We start from the raw sequence: 21451 nt of genomic DNA on the forward strand, positions 1-21451 counted from the left end.
TAAAGAAATAAAATTAAACATGCTTATAGACTTTGATCTAGCAGTTTCACTCCCATATTTACCCACAAGAACTGAAGCCTGCATTCTCCTAATACTTGTACACAAATGTCATAGCACCCTGCCTTGGCCAGGGTGTTGACTGGAAAGTAGCACATGGGAACTTTCTGGGGTGATAGAAAGATTTTATATCTTGGTTGCTTTTGGTTATATGGATGTATGCATTTGCCAAACTTTACTCTAAAGGTCTTTTTTATTATGTTAAGTTATTTGTAAAAATATAAAGTGGAAGTTTCTGCAAATGTGGGAACTCTGTATAACTTCAGTATGTATGTCAACTATTTTATTCCACATTAAGATTTTTTTTTTGGCATATTTAGGCTAACCATGGTTTGATGTGAAAGTTTGATTAACAGTGCTGACATTGAAGAAGCTCTCAGCTTTCTACTGAATTAGAATTATGCTAGCAGGGGTCAGACAGCAACATTGACCTTGTAAGTGTGAAATTTAGCTATTTCACCAGCCTCCTTTCCTCATTTCTTGCTGTATATGTTGTAGGCATAGCACATTTTATACATTCAGTTATTTTTGTCCTTCACAATCAAATGCTCCTATACAGTATTTGTTTTTTTCATTACATAACTTTTTTTACGTTTTTATTTTTGCTCTTTTGCATATAACTATTTTCATTGTTTACTATTCATGTACTTACCGGTAATGGGTTAATAATGTCCATAAAATGCCTTAGAATTAAGCACAGGTTGTACCAAATACAGATTAACAAATACTGTGATAGCCATGATTAAGCTAAAATGATCGTACACAACCACTAAATACCATCTAATGGCTATGGGCATGCCTGAGGAGCCTTTGTTGTGCATTTCAACTTCTGAACTCATTTAAAAAGATGGTTCCAACATAAGATTTCTCTTAAATCTAGCCAAGTATAACTTGTGATCTCTTCAGATCCATAGGGAAGTATAACATACTATATTTTAGAAAACCTTTATAGTGATTTCACTTTTCAGCTGGTACAGTAATCCCCCAAATGAGAGTTTATCAAAAAAGGATGGAAAGGGGAAAAGATGGTGGTTTGAGTATAGATGAAATAATATTGGCTATGGATTGATGATTGTTGAAACTGTTAGAAAAAAGTATCACATCAGCATTTTGTGTATGATAAAGAATCTTGAGTTTTATATCATCTCCTAAATCAGAATCTCTAGGGAGAAGCTACGGTAATCTAGTAGTAGTTTTAAAAATACCCTAAGTGAATTTCGTTTAGCTAGTTGTACCATGGCACCCGAGGTTTCTTTTGTTTTGTTCTCCTCCTCATGAGCAGCTTGTTTTTTTGAAACTGGTGGGAAACTTTGTTAGGATGGTCTATGAATGGTTTTCCAAATCTCTTTATAAAAATATATCTCTTTCTCTTGCTAGATTATTCGCATCTGCCTACAAATCCACTGCTGTGACTCTTGATTCACATTCTGCTCTCTCTACTGCTCTATTTTTCCAGTGTCTTTTTTAGCGAAACTACCTGAGTCTGTATTTGCTATGTCAAATTATCCTCTTCCTATTTCTTGAATCCCCTCCAAACAGTGTTTTGTCTCTACCACTGCCCAGTAAGATAATCAATGACCTTTACATTATTACACAGTGACAATTAAAGTTCTTACTAACATAGTTGATAACTTCCTCCTTGAAACATTTTTTTCCATTTAGCTTTTAGGATATCACACTTTGGGTGGGTGGTTGGGGGGTAGTTTCTCTTGACTCACTGACTGCTTCTCTTCAATGTTCTATTTCTGGTTCTATTTCTTCTTTATGACCTATTTTTATAATATCTCAGGGCTCAATCATTGAATCTGTTTTCTTCCCTCCCTTCCTTCCTTCCCTTCTTCTTTTCTTTCTGTTTTGAACCTGTACTCTTCTGTCCACATTCATGCCCTTGATTCTTTCATCTAATTTCATTACTTTAAATATCATCTCTAAACAGATAACTTACAAATTTATATCCTCAGTTTGGATTTCTCCCCATATTTCTGAATACCCATATCCAACTGCCTATGTAGGATCGCAGTAGGAAAGCTTTCAGGTATTTCAAGCTAAAGTCTTTAAACACAAACTTCCTTCTCTCTTCTCTCTAACCTGCTCCTTCTGTATCCTTATTCCATCTCAGTTCATTGGCAATGCCATTTTACCAGACAACTATGTATGTGTGAGTACCTTGAGTGACAGATTAAGTGGCCATCTTTGCTTGATATATGCAAAGGTGTTTTTTGTGGCATGTACTATGGGTGGAATTTGTGGAGAAGGTTAAACAACTCAGCAGTCCTAAACAATTTAACATAGAGACATATAGCCCAATATATTTAAAGTGACCCTGTAAATTCTGAAACACTTATTAATATCTTTAAAGAAAGATTATTTATGATGTATATACATTAATGCTGTTATTTTGGGTTTTGGGTTGTCTTATTTTGGAATGTGTTGGTTACAGGTACAGAAAACATAGCAATGGTTTAAGCAAATAGGGGTTTAGTTTTCTTATAAACCAAGAAATCCAGATATTTCTGTAGTTCAGCTACTCAACTGTGCTATTAGAGACCCCCAGCTTGTTTTGTCTTTCTACTCTGTCAGCCTTTTTGGTAGGTTTTTAATCCTCATGGTTGTTGACTCATGGTCATAGGATAGAAGTAGACATGTTCACATCTGTCCCTGGATAAGGAAAGCAAATGTTTTTCCAGGGCCAACCCCCATCCCACCCCCAAAGTAGACTTCTAAGTATATGTCGTTGATCTTAACTGTGTCATCCATTACCTGTTCACCCTTCTTGGAAAGCTCAAAAGTGGGTTTTTAGCTGGGTCTGTTACCACCCTGAATAAGGAAAATTCTGGAAAGGGGGAAAAGACTGATAAGCAATTAACAGTGTCTGCTGCATAGAACCATCAAAAATTACTAAATTTAAATTGGTGATTAGAGTTTATTTGCTTGGGAAAACTTTATTATTTTTCAGTAAGGGCAAATAAATGGGGTTTTAACGGTAGATAGAGAGGTATTTATTATTTGATATCGATGAGGGCTCTCAATAGTTTACAAATGTATTATGAACAGTAAATCCAGTGACTGGTTGAGAAGGTAGCCATGTATTTAGAAGTTAGCAAATTTGTGTGTGTCAGTTTATGGAGCTGAATTATTGAGAATTTTAATTTACATTTTGAGGTAAATAAGAAATTAGAAGAGATATTCCTTAAAGTCATAAAGATCTATTTTTATTGTTAATTTTGTTTCTTTTTATGGTTTCCATAGAATGTTGGCTCAATTAAGAAACATCAGGGAGATAAATTCAACCCAGTGGTAAGTAGTTTTAATTTCTTTTGTTAGAAAATGTTTGGGTTATTATGCCTTTTTTTTTGGTTGGCTTCTCTTCCTCCATTTGATTAGAATGTTTTTGTGTCTGCCGTTTTAAGTCTGATTTCTAAGTGCCTCTTATATCACAACACTAAAATTCTAATTAGCGGTCCCATGTTGATCACTTCCTGTTCCGATCAGGCCAGTCTTTCTCCCTTTGGTTTATTACTTCTTTGTAGTGTTGTGTAAGGGAGGATCTCTTTGGGTCTTGTTATTCATTCCCTTTCATATGGTACTTTCCTCTTGTGACCTCAATAATTAAGGTCCCCCTCCTTTCTTATCAATCAGAAGTTTTTAGTCTAAATTGGGATCCATTTTTGTATTGGTTCAGGCCCACTGAATTTATTCTGAGGTCTAAGTTGCTCTTTCCACTGTCTCTGTCCACAGGAAGTTTTGTTTTCTTTTGTTTTTTGGGGGGGAAGTTTTCTTTTGTTTTTGTTTTTTTGAGGAAGTTTTCACTTGAGATGTAAACTCTTTGCAGTTTCCTAGAGCTGAGTGTCTAATCTTTTTCTGAATTCATGGTCTCTTCTGAGAAGTTCTGCAGTATGATTACCACTACAGAAAAGTCTTGGAAGTCTTTTTACCTTTATTAACAATTCTGCCTTGTAAATTGCTTCCTACCTCAAGTGCCCTGCACAGATGATTTAAATAAATATAGTAAAATAAATACACTTTTTTTTTTTTGGCCGCACTGTGCGGCATGCAAGATCTTAGTTCCCCGACCAGGGATTGAACCCGTGCCCCCTGCATTGGGAGTGCAGAGTCTTAACCACTGGACCACCAGGGAAGTCCCTACACTCTTAAACCATGTACATTTGGTAATAACATTTCATGTCCCTTATTCTCAGCTGGGAGTTATACTTCCAAATCTATTATGATTTCTGGAAAATGGATTTTTTAGGCCATATCTTGCAAGTTATTGCATACTATCATATAAATATAAGCATACAGTAGTTATAATATGAACCAGAATAATAGTTTGAAATATTGTATTAGTGCTGCCTCCTAGAACTTTCTGCAGTGATAGAAATGTTCTGTATCTTCTGTTATTTAGTATGGTATCCATTAGCCACCTGTGGCTGTTGAGCATTTAAAATATGGTCAGTGTGACTGAAACCAGATTTAAAATTTTGTCTGATTTAACTTGAATTTTCAGGTTAGTGGCTACCAGATTGGACAGAGCAGATAGAGTTTTTTCCCATTTTTCTTAAGTGTCCCCCTAACTCATTATCAGTTGAAGTCTTAGAATCTCTTGAAAAAGAAAGTGTATATTCATTTTTAGAATATTTTTTTATTATCTCATTAAACACAAGTATAAGCTAAATTCCCCTTTAGGGATTAAATTCTTATTAGATCAATAAGACTGCTTATTCTTATCAGTAAAATACACCTTCATATAAACATAGATTAAGCAAATTCAGTAAACTTTATTGACAAAGTAATTTTTTGTTTTTCTTGAGGTAATAATTGACATATAAGATTGTATTAGTTTCAAGTAATACAACGTAGCGATTCAGTATTTGTATATGTTGCAAAATGATCCTAACAATATGTCTAGTTAACATCCGTCACCATACATAGTAACAATTTTTTTTCTTGTGATGAGAGCTTTGGATATACTCTCTTAGCAACTTTCAAATATACAGTACAGTATTATTAACTATAGTCACTTTGCTGTACATTACATCCCCATGAGACAAAAATTTTAGATAGAATCATTTGATGTTTGACATCATAGTGTAAAGGAGGAAAAGTTTTTCCTTCACCCTCTTAGGGTTCCTGGCTGGGTGTGAAAATTAAACTGACAAAGACAGATTAAAAGGAGAAAAATATATACATTTATTTAATGTAAGTTTTAAGTGACACAGGGAGCCTTTGTAAGGAAAGGAAGACCCAAACAAACAGTTAAACCTGAGTATTTTTATGCCGTGTTTGATGAAGTGGACAGTTGTGTAGAAATACTTTAGATCAAAGAGTATGAAGTAAGTGTAGTAAACTGGGGGAGATTTAACAAGTCCTGTTCATTAGAATTCTTCTTCGTTTGTCTTCAGAGATACCTCCTGGTATAGGGAGGGCACCTTTCACAGGAGGATTTTATTACCTGTTTCAGGGGAGAATGGTGTGGAAGGTCAGAGTGACCTTCCTGCTTCTGCTATTTTATCAAACTCCTTTAGCTTAAAATATTCAGTATGCCATATATTGGGGTGCCATATTTTGGGGTGGTTTGTCCTGTACCCCATCGGTAGCTTGTTTTTGTAAACCCTAAAGGAAAAGTACGTAGTAAAGACCTATTGATATTTGAACTATTTCATGAATCTGAGTTCAAGTATATCATTATATATTGAGAAGCAGTATAGTGCACTACAAGCACAGAATCAGTTTCTTTTTGGAAAAATAGGGATAATAATAATACATGCCTTAGAAAGATACACGAGGATGAAATGAGAATAAGCATATAGATTTTGTGTGTGTGTGTGTGGTACGCGGGCCTCTCACTGTTGTGGCCTCTCCTGTTGTGGAGCACAGGGTCTGGACGTGCAGGCTCAGCGGCCATGGCTCACGGGCCCAGCCGCTCCGCAGCATGTGGGATCTTCCCGGGCCGGGGCACGAACCCGTGTCCCCTGCATCGGCAGGCGGACTCTCAACCACTGCACCACCAGGGAAGCCCATAGTTTTTTTTAATATTTTATTTTATTTTATGTTTTGTTGCAGCACGAGGGCTCTCTAGTTGTGGCATGCGGGTTCAGTAGTTGCAGCGCGCAGGCTTATTTACCCCACGGCATGTGGGATCTTAAGTTTCCCGACCAGGGATCAATCCATGTCCCCTGCATTGGAAGGCAGATTCTTAACCACTGGACCACCAGGAAAGTCCTGAAACATACAGTTTATATAAAGAATTTAGCACAGTGCCTGGCACACATGGTAAGAATAGTCAGATTTTTTTTTTTTAATTGCGAGGGAAATACTTATCCTATTGTCAAACTCTTTAAGAATATGATATAATTAGAAGAGTTAGAAGCAGTGCCTTGCAGAGCCACATTGGAGCCTGAGGCAAAAGAAAAAAAATTGGTCATACTGATTCTGTCTTTATTTTTAAATTTACCATTTTGGTCATTAATGGATTGTTTTTCAGTGATTTGGATTTTTTAAAAAGATATTGCATTAAAATATTTAATTTGATTACTGAGTTTGTGTGTGTGTGTGTGTGTGTGTGTGTGTGTGCCTGAGGCATTTGCTGCACTGGCTTCAACCTAGCCTTGGCTCTGGGTAGAAGTAATCTAATACTCTCATAGAGTCTTCTGCTTAGGGCAAGAATTTATTATTCTTTTACAAACAATTGACAACATTAATTAGCAATCATTTATTGATGTAGGCTTTTCTTTGGTAGTATAATGTTAGCCTTCTAGTTGGAATTAATCTCTGTATGAACGTTGTGTTCTTAAAATTAGCCTTGAGAATTTTCACTAATTCAGAATTGAGCCTTTCCCCCCAATTAGATCGAAATAATGAAGTCTGCACTTTACTGGAGCAAATTTCTTCTCTATTGTGTAAACTTATACACATATAAGACCTATAAACTTTAGAAAAATTAAAAGAATAATATTAATTGAAACAAAATATACTTGGCTTAGATTGGAATTTTGATGTGGGAGAGTTACAGGAAAGTTAATGGCTGGTTAGAAGACCTGAAAATATCTTTGCACTCCCACTTTCTACTCAGAACTACATAGAGTCAAGTTCTTAATTGAGAAACAGCTCTTAGTCAGAAATTAAAGAAATATCTTTGTTGTATTAGGGTTTTTCTTGTTGAGGATGAGCAGACTAATAAAGCATGTTTCTTTTTACAAAAATTGTTTTTAAATTAGCTTATAATTGCTTTACAGTGTTGTGTTATTTTCTGCTGTACAACGAAGTGAATTAGCTATATGTATATGTATATCCCCTCCCTCTTGGACCTCCCTCCCACCACCCCCCCATCCCACCCATCTAAGGACATCACAGAACACTGAGCTGAGCTTCCTGTGCTTTATAGCGTGTTCCCACTAGCTGTCTGTTTTACGCATGGTAGTGTATATATGTCAATCCTAATCTCCCAATTCATCCCGCCCTCCCCTTCCCACCCCCATGTCCACATGTCCATTCTCTACGTCTTTGTCTCATTCCTGCCCTGTTAATAGGTTCATCTGTACCATTTTCTAGATTCCACATATATGTGTTAATGTACGATATTTGTTTTTCTCTTTCTGGCTTACTGCACTCTGTAAGACAGACTCTAGGTCCATCCACATCTCTACAAATGACCTAATTTCATTCCTTTTTATGGCTGAGTAATATTACATTGTATACATGTACCACATCTTCTTTATCCGTTCATCTGTCATTGGACATTTAGGTTGCTTCCATGACCAGGCTATAGTAAATAGTGCTGCAGTGAACATTGGGGTGCATGTGTCCTTTTGAATTATGGCTTTCTCAGGGTATATGCCTGGTAGTGGCATTGCTGGGTCATATGGTAGTTCTATTTTTAGTTTTTTAAGGAACCTCTGTAGTGTTCTCCACAGTGGGGTTCCCTTTTCTCCACACCCTCTCCAGCATTTGTTGTTTGTAGATTTTCTGATGATGGCCATTCTGACCAGTGTGAGGTGATAACCTCATTGTAGTTTTTTTTTTTTTAATTAATTAATTTTTGGCTGCATTGGGTCTTTGTTGCTGCACACAGGCTTCTTCTAGTTGTGGCAAGTGGGGGCTACTCTTCGTTGTGGTGCCCAGGCTTCTCATTGTGGTGGCCTTTCTTGTTGCAGAGTACAGACTCTAGGCCCGTGGGCTTCAGTAGTTGTGGCATGCGGGCTTCAGTAGTTGTGCCTCGCAGGCTGTAGAGCGCAGGCTCAGTAGTTATGGTGCACGGGCTTAGTTGCTCCACGGCATGTGGGATCTTCCCGCACCAGGGCTCGAACCCGTGTCCCCTGCATTGGCAGGCATATTCTTAACCACTGTGCCACCAGGGAAGTCCCACCTCATTGTAGTTTTGATTTGCATTTCTCTAATAATTAGTGATGTTGAGCATCCTTCACGTGCCCCTAGGCCATCTGTATGTCCTCCTTGGAGAGATGTTTATTTAGGTCTTCTGCCCATTTTTTGATTAGTTTGTTTTTTTGATATTGAGCTCCATGAGCTGTTTTGTATATTTTGGAGATTAATCCTTTGTCTTTTGCTTCGTTTGCAAATATTTTCTCCCATTCTGAGTGTTGTCTTTTCGATATGGTTTCCTTTGTTCTGCAAAAGCTTTTAAGTTTCATTAGGTCCCATTTGTTTATGTTTGTTTTTACTTTCATTACTCTGGGAGGTGGGTCTATATGCTTATAGAAGCATATAATTGGTTACTTAATGGATCATTTTGTGAAGTACAGAAGTGCTTGAGTTTAATTTGAACTTCACTATATATAAAATTTGATAATAAAGCAATGTTAAATGCATTCTATTTAATGTGTTGGGGAGGAGATATTTATCTGTGATATGTAAGCTGTGAGAATTGAATTGGAATAATTTGTTTTGAAAAATTGTTATAATACATGTTTTTACTAAATTTAGTTTTGTTTGTATATTGCAGTGTCTAAAAATGACTACAAAACGAAGTTTGTTTGTGCGGTTGGTACCATGTCGTTGTCTACGAGGAGAAGAGGAGACCGTCACTACTCTTGATTATTCTCATTGCAGTTTGGAACAGGTTCCCAAAGAGATTTTTGCTTTTGAAAAAACTCTGGAGGAGCTCTACTTAGATGCTAATCAGATTGAAGAGCTTCCAAAGGTATGTTAATCCAGTCTTTCAAGAATTGCCTTTGCTTATTTTTATGCCTAGAAATATGATATTCCCAATGTTGCCATAATGCTGCATATATATATATATGTGTGTGTGTGTGTGTGTGTGTGTGTGCATTGTTTCCCCTTTTTTTGGTTTAATTTCACCTTAGGGTGTGCCACATGACTCAAATTTTTTTAGATAGAATTTTTAACCTTTATCTCTTCAAGTTAATTGCTTAAATACTTGTGCAAATAATTTAAAATTTTGTATTTAATTCCAGTACCTTAGGCACTAAGGTGGACAATAAGACTGCACAATTTCTGCAGCCAATAGATTTAACTAGACAAATAATTGAAATTAATGTTTTTCTAGTTTTCCTGAGACATTGATCTACATTATAGTTATTGAGGATAAACTGTCTTTTCAGTTATCACATCAGAATTTTGCTTTTTAACAGCTTTGTAGAGGTAGTATTCTGTTTTCCCCATTTCAGTTTATTTGGAAAAGTTTTGGAGGACTTAACATTTCTGAAATGTAGGAGCAACTAGCAGGAGAAAATAGGTTTGTTGCCATGAAACATCATCTCACATTAACAACTTCTTTGCTAAAATTTTTTAGTGGCGGCTACTTTTTTTTCCTTAAATTCTAACCTGTCTTCATCCTCTACTCAGTATCTTTTTTTTTTTTGCGGTACGCGGGCCTCTCACTGTTGTGGCCTCTCCCATTGCGGAGCGCAGGCCCAGTGGCCATGGCTCACGGGCCCAGCCGGTCCGCAGCATGTGGGATCTTCCCAGACCGGGGCACGAAACCGCGTCCCCTGCATTGGCAGGCGGACCCTCAACCACTGCGCCACCAGGGAAGCCCCTCAGTTTCTTATTGTTGTGCGGAAAGCTACCATAGTTTTGTCAGAGAGCTTTACCACCCACACAGCAGTGGTTTTCAAGCTGTGGGTGAAGACTCATTAGTGGCTCATAAAAATCAGTTTAATATATGGGGCATTTCCAAATAATGAACTATTATTTGGACTGGCAGATTTAGAAAATAAAAAATACAGGATACCCAATTAAATTACACTTTTCAGATAAACAGTGAATAATTTTTTAGTATAAGTGTATCTCATGCAGTATATAGGACATACTTTCACTAAAAAATTATTGTTTATCTGAAATCCAAGTTTAATCAGGCATCTTGTATTTTATCTGGCAACCTTAACTGTCATAGAGTAGAAAATAAAGAGCGTTGCATGTATCTATTGTAACTTAAAGTATTTGTTTTAGATTTGTGTGTGTGTGTATATACATACCGGATGGCAGCAGTTTTTTTTTGTTTTTTGGGGGGTTTTTTTGCAGTATGCGGGCCTCTCACTGTTGCGGCCTCTCCCGTTGCGGAGCACAGGCTCCGGACGCGCAGGCTTAGCGGCCATCGCTCACGGGCCCAGCCGCTCCGCGGCATGTGGGATCTTCCCGGACCGGGGCACGAACCCGTGTCCCCTGCATTGGCAGGCAGACTCTCAACCACTGAGCCACCAGGGAAGCCCGGCAGCAGTGTTTTGAAAAAGGTTTTCTTTGGGTGGCCAGTAGTAAAATCATTTTGAAAGTAGTGCTATCCAAGATTGTCTTATAAAGAAATCTGTGTATAGATGTGGATAAAATATTAAAGGTTGTGGGTTGCATGTTCATGAATTTCTCCCCTAAGTTGCAATAGGGTGCTTTGTAATTGACTGTTCCCTTGTATATTGTTTTTCAGCAAGTAATTTATCTTCCTTAGCTAGTTCTCCTAGAGAAAATGGAAGACTAAAATTAGTCCCTTTTTCTAATCACCACCAGCAAGGTCTCAGTCTGGGGACTGTGTTGAAAAGAGAGGCTTGCTATGATAGTGAAAATAACTGAATCACTTATCATGCCTAGCAATTTTCCATTTTTGGAAGAATGCTCTTCTTAAATAGGACTTATTCAGTGCCATCCTGTGCATAGTTTTGTTTTTTTCTAAAGACTCTTCTTTTTTGGAATAATTCTAGATTCACAGCAAAATTAAGAGGAAGGTACAGAGATTTCCCAAATACATAGCCTGTCCCCACACATGGATGGCCTCCACCCTTATCAGCATCCCCCACCAGAGTGGTTAAACCACCAGAGTAGTTAAAACCGATGAACCTATGTTGAAAAATCATAATCACCCAAAGTTCATAGTTTACATTATGATTTGCTCTTGGTGTTGTGCATTCTGTGGGTTTGGACAAATATATAACGACACGTATTCATCATTATGCTGTCACACAGAGTATTTTCAGTGCCCTAAAAATCCTCTATGCTCTGTACAGTTTTTTGGTATGGGGCTTAGAAGTAGCCCATTTACTTACTGCTTTTGGTTAAATATATTTTGATCACATTTCATTATTGTGATTTTAGCATAACAGTATATTTGCTCCCTTATTTATTTTGTGCTCCCAAATCAGAATTCTATATTTTAAGTCATTTAAAATCAGTTGTACATATTTGAATTTAATTTATATAAACTTTCATTTTGGAATAAGGATGCTTGGAATACAAGATTCAAAGTTTACCATATTTAACAGCCACTTATTTTTTATGACCTTAGCAGAAAATACACCATATACTTATTTTCACTAAGTGCATTTCACCCAGGGCAGAAGTGTGAGGATATAAATCATTCTGAGTAGTCCAATTGTGTTCAGATCCATAATAGCATAAAATAATAAGAGATCTTCCCTGGTATTTGTGTAGGTATAACTCATTCAGTTTTAATGATATTAATAATATTTGTTTGTGTAAAGGTTAATAAATGAAATATTTAAGGAAACTTAAGGAATAATCAAAATACTTCTCTACCTTGTTTCAACAGCAACTTTTTAACTGTCAGTCTCTACACAAACTGAGTTTGCCAGATAATGATTTAACAACATTACCAGCATCTATTGCAAATCTCATTAATCTCAGGGAACTGGATGTCAGCAAGAATGGTAAGATTTTTTTCCCCCTAACTTTTTGTACTTGGGAACATGTTATATTATTAAAATTTCTATTGTGTTTTAGCAATTAAAAAGAATTAAAAAGTCAGATTGTAATGTACTACCATAATTAACTTTCATCTATATATAAATGATCTATGAGAATTTAAAGGCAGAGAGTAAGTATATACAATTTTAAATGACTGTTTAATTAAAATGCTGTGGGTAAATGCATGTACATATTTATATATCCTTATATCTATTTTTTTATATATATTTACAGCCCTGTTTGTGATGGTGAGAAACTAGTAACAACTAACTGTAATGTCTGTTGTTGATTACATAATTTGATGCATCCATAAGAGTGGAGTGTAATGTAGCTCCATCAATATTGACATAAAATATTCACAGTGTAGTGGTAAAGGTTAAAAAAAAAAGTGCAACATAAACGAATTGAACATCAACAAATATTTATTGAGAGACCACTCTGTGCCAAATACTTTATTAGGAGTTGGATTACAATTAACGATGAAAAGTAAAAGGACATGGTCACTGTTCTCCTGGGCACACAGTCTTGGTTTTGTTTGTTTAGTTTGATAAACGTTGAAGAAGGTATGGAAGATATATTCCAAAATGTTAAGTGCTTACCTTGGAGGGAGAGAGAAGTAGACACTTGAAAATTTTAGAATGAGCATATATTCCAATATATTGGAATAATATTGGAATAAGCATTTCCCAAGAGCAAGGAAATCCTTATACATAACCACAATATCATTATCACGCTCAAGAAATTTGACATCACATTTTCCCTGTTGCCTAATAATGCCCTTTTTAGCTATTTGCTTACCCTACCCCCACTTTCAAGTTAAAGATCACATATAGCATTCAGTTGTGTCTCTTTGATCTTTCAAAACCAAGAACACTTTGCCCATGTTTTTGTGACATTGTCATTTTTGTGGAGTTCGGGTCATTTGGTTTTTAATTTGTGTGAGTTTTCTTCTCATGATTTTATTTTAGGTTAAATAAATTTCCTCAGCTTGAAACTTCTCTTTAAGGGCAGTTTGAAATTTCTTTCCGTTCCTTGTGCTTAATAGATTGGCAAGTATTGCTTGATAAATTCCAAAGTAAATGAACTTGATCCATTACATTGTGCTCTGCATATGCTGACAGTTAAGTAGCGTTATAGAACTTCGGAACTGTTGTGACATTAGAAGTCATCAAGTGTAACCTTCCACTCCAAAGGGGTATCTTTTCTACTTTTTGGTCTTTTAGAATGAGAGATGTTAAGGTGTAAGGAAAGAGACCTGAAATAATCTGGGTGTTATTGATAAAACTCTATGCACCTGGGAAAGGCTAGTAACCCATGTAACTAGTCTTCATGATATGAAACTATTACTTGGCTCAATAATGAACACGCTTACATATATCCTCCTGAAAATGCACTCACTCCAGACTTATTACTCTAAATTGAGAATGGTGCAGTTATGGCCCTGCAGCATCATTAAATTAATATCTTAGACTTTCATGCAACTTCTTGAAGAATAATGTGTTTGAGTTAAGACAACCTATTGAACTGTAGTGTTTCTCTTCTTTTTCATTCTAGTTTCAGCAGTTCCTTCTTGCTTATATTGAAAACCTGCTTTGTACAACTGTGTCAGCTTGTGTTTTTGAGGAGTTGGAGATAATTTCTATGTGACCAAAAGATTTAGGATAAGCACTTAAATATTCTGCCCTGAAAGAGAATGGCTTTAATAATTGTTGCCAACAAAACCTTACAATTTATTTTCATTGAAAATTAAGTTGATTTATCTGTTCTTCTCTTTCTATGTGATCTCATCTGTTTTTTAAACGGCAGAATCAGTCCCTTGCCTTTTACTTGTTTCCTTGTTTTTTTTTTTCTCTTTTTAGTCTTAAACTGATGTCTAAATGCAACCGCATTTCATTGATGGTGAAAAAAGCTAGTGAGGAGAGACAAGAAACTATGATAATGTCAGAACCATTACCTTGACTGATAAAAATTCTTGTATTCCTAATTCTTAATCTGATAGTCATCATTACAACTGATGTAATTAACCCACTTTACTTTTAGAGAGTTGAGATTATTTTAATTAACTTGTAATATGTAACCCTAAAGTGTATGTTTATACAAGTCTATGTTATTTATTTATTTATTGGCTGTGCCTTGTGGCTTGTGGGGTCTCAGTTCCCTGACCAGAGATTCAACCCGGGCCACAGCAGTGAAAGCCTAGAATTCTAACCTCTAGGCAACCAGGGAATTCCAGCTACGTTACTGAAAACAAGAAAATAGCATGCATATTATAGTTGATGTGGTTGGTTATGAGAAATTTGAGTTTTGCTAGTTGCGTATTTGATTAACAACTTGCTTAAAAGAAAGGATAGCACACTAACTGAAAGTAGTGTTTATCAGATTTTGGAAGTATTAAAATTACATTTAGTATTAAGATGACCACTGTATTAGAGAAGGATGGGAGTTTCATCTTATATTCTGAATGAGAGAATTGAACTGTCCCTAAATTTTTTCTCTGTTACTACATCTCATCATGTTAAATCTTGCATAAGATGCTTTAATCTTGTATCCAAGCTCTACTATTTTTTCCTTTCAGGTGTTTTTATCAGTTCAATCTAATAATATTCTAGTATATCTTAATATACCAGATGCTGTTTTCATATTTATTATCTACATGCCCTGCTTGGAAGGAGGCAGGAAACATTGTGGCATACTTTATTAGTGTTTCAGCAAGCTGTATTTATTTAAAAGCACTTGTTTTAGGATTTTTACTTTCACATTTTCTTAGTTTCTGATCTTTCACATATTTCTTCCAGTGTTTTTCAACTGGCAAGTAACGTGATTAGTGATTAAAACATTTATTTAGGAAAAAGAAGAATTGTACTCTAATCGACGCTTCTCTGTTTATTTGCCCTGTTGTTATATTGGGGAATTAATCTCATTCTCGGTTAGACTATACATAATATTATCAATATTACCACTTCCTGTCTTGCCTCATGAGACTGGTGAACAAATTGTGGACTAGTCTATGTATAGGATGTATATAAATTTGAGGTATTAATATTTGTCTTCATTTTGTATGGAATTCTTTTTTTATCATTTATATTCTATGATAAAACTAGAGTGTTAATTTATGAGTCTTAATTTGCTCTTTCCTTTCATGTCTAAAGTTTTGATTTGTTGTTAGCTTTTTGAAGAAATGAAAAGCTCACCAAGCTGCTATTCCAAGCCATTGCAGATAGCAACTGGTGTTAGAGAAATTATCATCCGTGGTGTTCAAACAGCCTGTCTTCTTGAGAAGACCAGTAGGGGATGATGATTAAAACAATTTGCTAAAGGGGTTGATAGAGAAAGCTGATGGAGAGGAGAGAAAAAAGAAATGAAGGCTATCTAGTTGTTAATTCTCTATATAAGCACACTGATTAAAAGCTAGGAATTGTAAGGCAAAGAAACCAGAAAGAGTAGCTCAGATCTTTCTGTCTGATATGGGAATGCTAGAGAGGTTAATCAGGCCTTTTTTAAAAATCGAGTCCAAAAGTCCAGAAAAAATGGGTTGAAAGTTTGTGGGTCAGTACAGAAAGCAGTTCTTTGAACCTGAGAAAATCTGATGATTGGGGACAAAATGTTGGAAAAGCCTCTTCACTTTAAGTTCAAAGAAGTTATATTGATTACAAGGGAAATTATAGATTGCTGGGGAAGTCACTGTTTTTCTCTGTGTTTTAAAATTTCTAAAATTGCTAATTTGCTTAATAGTTAATGTTTAAGTTCAGCTGTTTTAATAAATCAGCTTATTTAAGATAATGAAAGAAAAAAAACCATGTGTTAAACTGACATGGAACTTAAAAAATGTAGGCTGGTGATCACTGGTCACTGCTAAGTGTGTTGTTAATGAAGACTATAAGTGGGGTGTGCAGTCACTGTGCCTTGCCATAGGCCTTACCATTCACTGTGTTATAACTGATCCAAACCATACACCTGTTATCCCCTAGCCAATATAATCATCTCAGTTTGCAGTTCCTCCTTTAGCCTGTTTTGACTGGAACTCAGTGTTACATTCTGTACTATTTAATTACCTTAGCCTTTAAAATACATAAACCACTAAGTAAGGAGCCACTATTAACTTATATTGTACATTTAGGGCATTGGAGGAGTGTTGATGCCCTCCAAACAGAGATCACCAGGATTACATGTGATTGAGCCATGGGGGTGGAAGGGGAGTCTCAGGGGGTGCTAAAAGACTTATTATAGGATTTGGGCTTGTACTTGGTGATTGGAAGAAGGTTTAAGAATATGAGGGTTTGCTATGGATGGAATGCCATCAAGAAGTAGGAGTAATTCTGTGATTGAGAATATTAATAAATCTCATCTATAGGGAGGGCAGATTAGAGCAAGGCTGAAACTATAATCAGTAAAAAAGCAGCTGTCACTCATTAGGATAAGGGGTGGCTTGGACAAGGTTCATACTTTATCTTTGTCAAGACATGATTACAAATTTGCTTTTGTCTTGATCTGTCATGGTTAAAGAATGGCCTTGTCTAATATTGGTATTCAGTGAAATTGCTTAGTTCAACAGGAAAATGCCAAGGCCTCCCTTTGAATGCAGCTTGTTCGTAGTAAGACAAGGACTAGCTGATAGTACAAGACCAGTTCCTAGATTTCAGGAGGTATTTTCTCTTTCTCAGCAGTATAGGGAGAATTCTTCTGTAACCAAAATAGATTAATATGAGAAGGATAGCCATGTTTTATAGTATCTTCATTTTACTGAGTTTTAGCAAGAGTCAAATTCTTATAAAAAGAGTATATGACAAAGAAGGAACACTGTTGAAGTTAAGGGAGAATGAAAAAGGAACAGGTAGCTGAAATTGTTAGAGAATTAAGAAGTAACTCATGATGAAATTCAGGTTCTGCATACTTTATGTACAAGGATAAAAAGAGTTCTCTTTGGAGACAAGCCTACAAGCATTGAGGGTAGGCCTCATTGAGAAAGTGGCTTGAGCAAGGACTTGAGGAAGTGAGGAAGTTAGCCATGTAGATTTCTAAGGTAAGAATGTACCAGAAAGAAGAAACAGCCAGTGTAAAGTTTATAAGGTGTGAGTATCCATAGCATGTATGAGAAACAGAAGGCTATGGTAGCTAAAATATAGTGAGCAAGATGGGAGAGTGATAGGAATAGAGGTCAGAAAGGTAGGGATATGGAGCAGCAGATAATGTAGATCCTGGTAGGCATTTGTACGTACTTTGACATTTACTCAGTGAAATGGAATCATTTGGAAGAGTTTGAGTCAGGTCATTCAGAGCATGAAATGACTTGCATTTTAAAGGTTTACTCTGGTTATGTGTAGAAACAGTATGGTACAAGGGTGAAAAGTAACCAGTTTAGGTGCTATTTCAGTCGCCTCTAGTGATAGTGGTGGAAGTAGTGAGATGTAGACAGACTCTAGATACGTTTGAAGGTTGAGTCAACAAGGTTTCATGATGGTTTGGATGTGGGATGTGAGATAAGAGTCAAGAATGATCTCAGTGGTATTGGTCTGTGCATGTGGAAGGATAGAGTGCTGCCAGCTGAGATGGGGACATCTCTGGGACTCATAATTTTTAGTGGAAAAAAATCAGGGGCTCATTTTTGGACATGTTACATTTAAAATAAGATATACAGATGTTCATAGGGGTTTGGAGTTCAGTCGAAAGGGAAATGTGCTAGCTATACATATTTGAGAATTGCCAGCATGTAGATGGCATATAGAGCCTGAGATTAGATACAGTCAACAAGGCCATGAATATGAAAGAGGACTAAAGAATGAGCCCTGGTGGCAACCCAACATTAAGAGATCTGGAGGAAGGAGAGAAAGGTACAAAAGATACTGAGAAGGAACACTACTGAGGAAGGAAGGAAGCCAATAGAATGAAAATATTTGTTTTTCTTGCTACATTTTAGCTTTCAAGAAAAGGAACTATGTCTCAGTATCTACAGTCCATAGCATGGGTGCATATTTGCTGAATAATATAGAGAATAAATAATTTCAGTTCGAGACATGTTTTATTTAAGGTACCTAACAGTACCTAAAGTGCATTTGAAAATTCTTATTTGGAGTTAAGGAGAGAGGGGGGAACCGGAGATACAGATTTGGAACCTGAACATATATATGGTAAGAACTGAAATCACAGTGAATACATTGCTAGCAATTTGTAAAAGCAGGAAACCAGTGAGTACTTCAAAACTACTTGCTTAGGAAAAAATTACTACGATGTATCTGAAATTAGAGTTACTATTTCATAGATACTGATTGGTTAATTTTTATAAACCACATGCTATGAAATAAAGTACTTTAAAATTTGAAAAATATGAAGTATATGTATTTGTGGAAGATGTTATAAGCATTACTGTCCATTAAAAATTTAAATTGCAGAAGTCTAACATAGAACTTTTTTTTTTTTTAAATAAATTTATTTATTTATTTATTTATGGCTGTGTCGGGTCTTCGTTGCTGCGCGTGGGCTTTTCTCTGTTTGTGGCGAGCGGGGGCTACTCTTCGTTGCGGTGCCCAGGCTTCTCACCTGCGGTGGCTTCTCTTGTTGCAGAACACGGGCTCCAGGCGCGCAGGCTTCAGTAGTTGTGGCACACGGGCTCAGTAATCGTGGCTCTCAGGCTCTAGAGCTCAGGCTCAGTAGTTGTGGTGCACAGGCTTAGTTGCTGCGCGGCATGTGGGATCTTCCCAGACCAGGGCTCGAACCCATGTCCCCTGCATTGGCAAGCAGATTCTTAACCACTGTGCCACCAGGGAAGTCCTAGAACTCTTAAAATTATCTTTCTCCATATAAAATTTTAGGTCAGTAGAACATACTGTAGTCTTTGGTCTTTTTCTCCTTAGATAGACTTTATCATGTACTAAAAATATTACAGTTCTTGGAATAATGTCATTTACGTAGACTATTTCAAGATACATTATAGACTTTAATAAAAACCAATGAAATGATATGTAAAGCTGAGTATGAAAATGAAGTCAGGCTCTAAAGAGGACAGTGTAGAATGTCCTCCTCCAACCTTTCCTCTAGATGTGGATTTTTTTTTTTTTAAGTATATGATAAGAATTATTCACCACAACCAAGTGGGACTCATTCTGGGCATTCAAGTTTGATATTTGAAAATAAATCAGTGTTATTCAACACATCAATAGACATATAATGAACTTGGTAATTCCATTCCTTGGTGTTTACTCAAGAGAAATGAAATACATGTCATTTGAAATTAAATATAGTGATTTTTTTTTTAAGTTCATAACACCTTTTTCATAATTATTGAAGCCTCCTTCCTTTTTTTGCCCTATTCTTCAGTTCTTCAGTGTCTCCCACATCTACCATGGGCGCCCTGCTGCTACCAGATATTCCTTAGGGCCTGCCACCTAGGAGAGTTATTTTAATGTATCCTCAGTAGAATTATCACTTGAGGCAAATTATTTGTTAGTTGAAGAACTGGTAAGAATTTAACTCCTAAATTTATAGGATTCAGTAACACTAAATATTTTGTGTGTAAATAAATGAGAGAAAAGAAAGAAGAAAAATTAGTGTAAAAAAATCAATGTTATTATTAGTGGGTAAGTTAAATTTAACGAGTTGTACAAAAGTACAGTATACTAAGTAGTTACATGTGTTTAGAATAGAGAATTGAGTCAGCCTAATAAATAAGACCTATTAGCAGTAATATAAGAAGCATACAGATACTATTAAGTAATTCATTGTATAAATGCCCTAAAATATATATTTGAAGTATTAAATGTGCAGGTAAAGGAATGCTTTGTAGATCAGTTGTTCCATTTTGGGGACTTGTAATAGGGTTGTCAAGTTTTTATTTCAGCATTAAGAAAATTCTTATCCCTCATTCCCTCCAAAAAGCAACATCTCTCACATCCCTATTACCATAATTTTATTTAAAACTGACTTTTCACTCAAAAGAAAATGAATGCTATAAAGCCACTAAAGTTTAAAACTTACATCAAATGAAAAATTTCCAAAATCAACTTAAGAAGAAATAGAAAACTGAAAATACTAAATCAAATTAGTGGTCAGAAAAACTGTTAGACCTAATTTTAGGGAAAAGTTGGACCAAACCTTCATGGAATGGGATAATCCTTAATTTATAAAATCTATTCTAGAGATTAGAAAGGGAGGAAAGTACTTGACTCAACTTATAAGGGTAATAAAACTTTAATAACAGAAATAGATAAAGACTGTCTAAATTAAAATGTTGGAAATTCTCTGCTGGGATGACAGGAGTAGCTCTGCTGTAGATCTCATCCTCTCTCAGGCTAGCCCAGGCATCCCAGGCATGTCCTCATAGGACAGTTAGGGGAAACTGAGATCTAGTGGAAATTAGGCAAGGCTTTTTTAAACCCTTGATTTCATCAATTGTGTTAACATTTTAGTGGCCAAACCAAAACAGATGGCTGAGCCCAGAATCAGGATTAGGGAAATTATACTTCGCATTTTGTTGGGAGGAGCTGGTACATCACATTCAGAGAGTGGTAATAGGGAGTAGTGAGTGGTCATTAATGTAATCCATCTATCACATATACCTAGAAATAAACTTAACAGAAAATGTGCAGTATGGGCTTCCCTGGTGGCGCAGTGGTTGAGAGTCCGCCTGCTGATGCAGGGGACACGGGTTCGTGCCCCGGTCCAGGAAGATCCCACATGCCGCGGAGCGGCTGGGCCCGTGAGCCATGGCCGCTGGGCCCGTGAGCCATGGCCGCTGAGCCTGTGCGTCAGGAACCTGTGCTCCGCAATGGGAGAGACCACAACAGTGAGAGGCCCGCGTACCGCAAAAAAAAAAAAAAAGTGCAGTATGATCTAAACAGGAAGACATAAAACCATGGAATAGATCAGTAGAAGAGGGTAACAGAAAAGACTGTCCAGAAACATAACCATGGAATATGACACCCAAAAATTCCTCTACAAATGGAATATGACACACAGAAATGCCTCTACAAATCAGTGGAATAAGGAAAACAAATATTTCATAAGTGTTGGCACAGTGTTTTTATATGGGAAATAGTAAAAACAAAGAGAGCCTTACTTCACAGTATATACTAAAATAAATTGCAGATTAAGTAATATGAAAAACAAAAATTACAATTATTAGAAAATGTAGAAAAATATTTTTACGACTTCGGAGTAGAAAAGATGTTTTATTCAAATATTAAAAGCACAGCAGTAAAGGAATGAAATTTCTACATGACAAAATATAAAGTAA

At 36.2% G+C, this 21451-nt stretch overlaps 1 protein-coding gene across 11 annotated transcripts in view; it reads left to right on the forward strand.

Moving 5' to 3' along the window:
* The window catches only part of ERBIN (erbb2 interacting protein), a 109979-nt gene that overhangs the window by 30945 nt on the left and 57583 nt on the right, over positions 1 to 21451 (forward strand). For 10 of the 11 annotated variants that reach the window (XM_029218846.1, XM_029218853.1, XM_029218848.1 and 7 more), the window contains exons 2-4: positions 3307 to 3354; positions 9017 to 9214; positions 12071 to 12188. In XM_029218846.1, coding sequence (XP_029074679.1) covers positions 9026 to 9214; positions 12071 to 12188 — 307 coding nt within the window. In that variant the 5' untranslated portion in view covers positions 3307 to 3354; positions 9017 to 9025. Of the gene's footprint in view, positions 1 to 382; positions 492 to 3306; positions 3355 to 9016; positions 9215 to 12070; positions 12189 to 21451 lie in introns of those variants that run through there. The other variant, XM_029218845.1, reaches the window with a different exon arrangement.

The sequence above is a fragment of the Monodon monoceros genome, unplaced genomic scaffold (assembly GCF_005190385.1).
Source record: "Monodon monoceros isolate NGI ecotype Baffin Bay Population unplaced genomic scaffold, NGI_Narwhal_1 Super_Scaffold_12, whole genome shotgun sequence".
NCBI lineage: Eukaryota > Metazoa > Chordata > Mammalia > Artiodactyla > Monodontidae > Monodon > Monodon monoceros.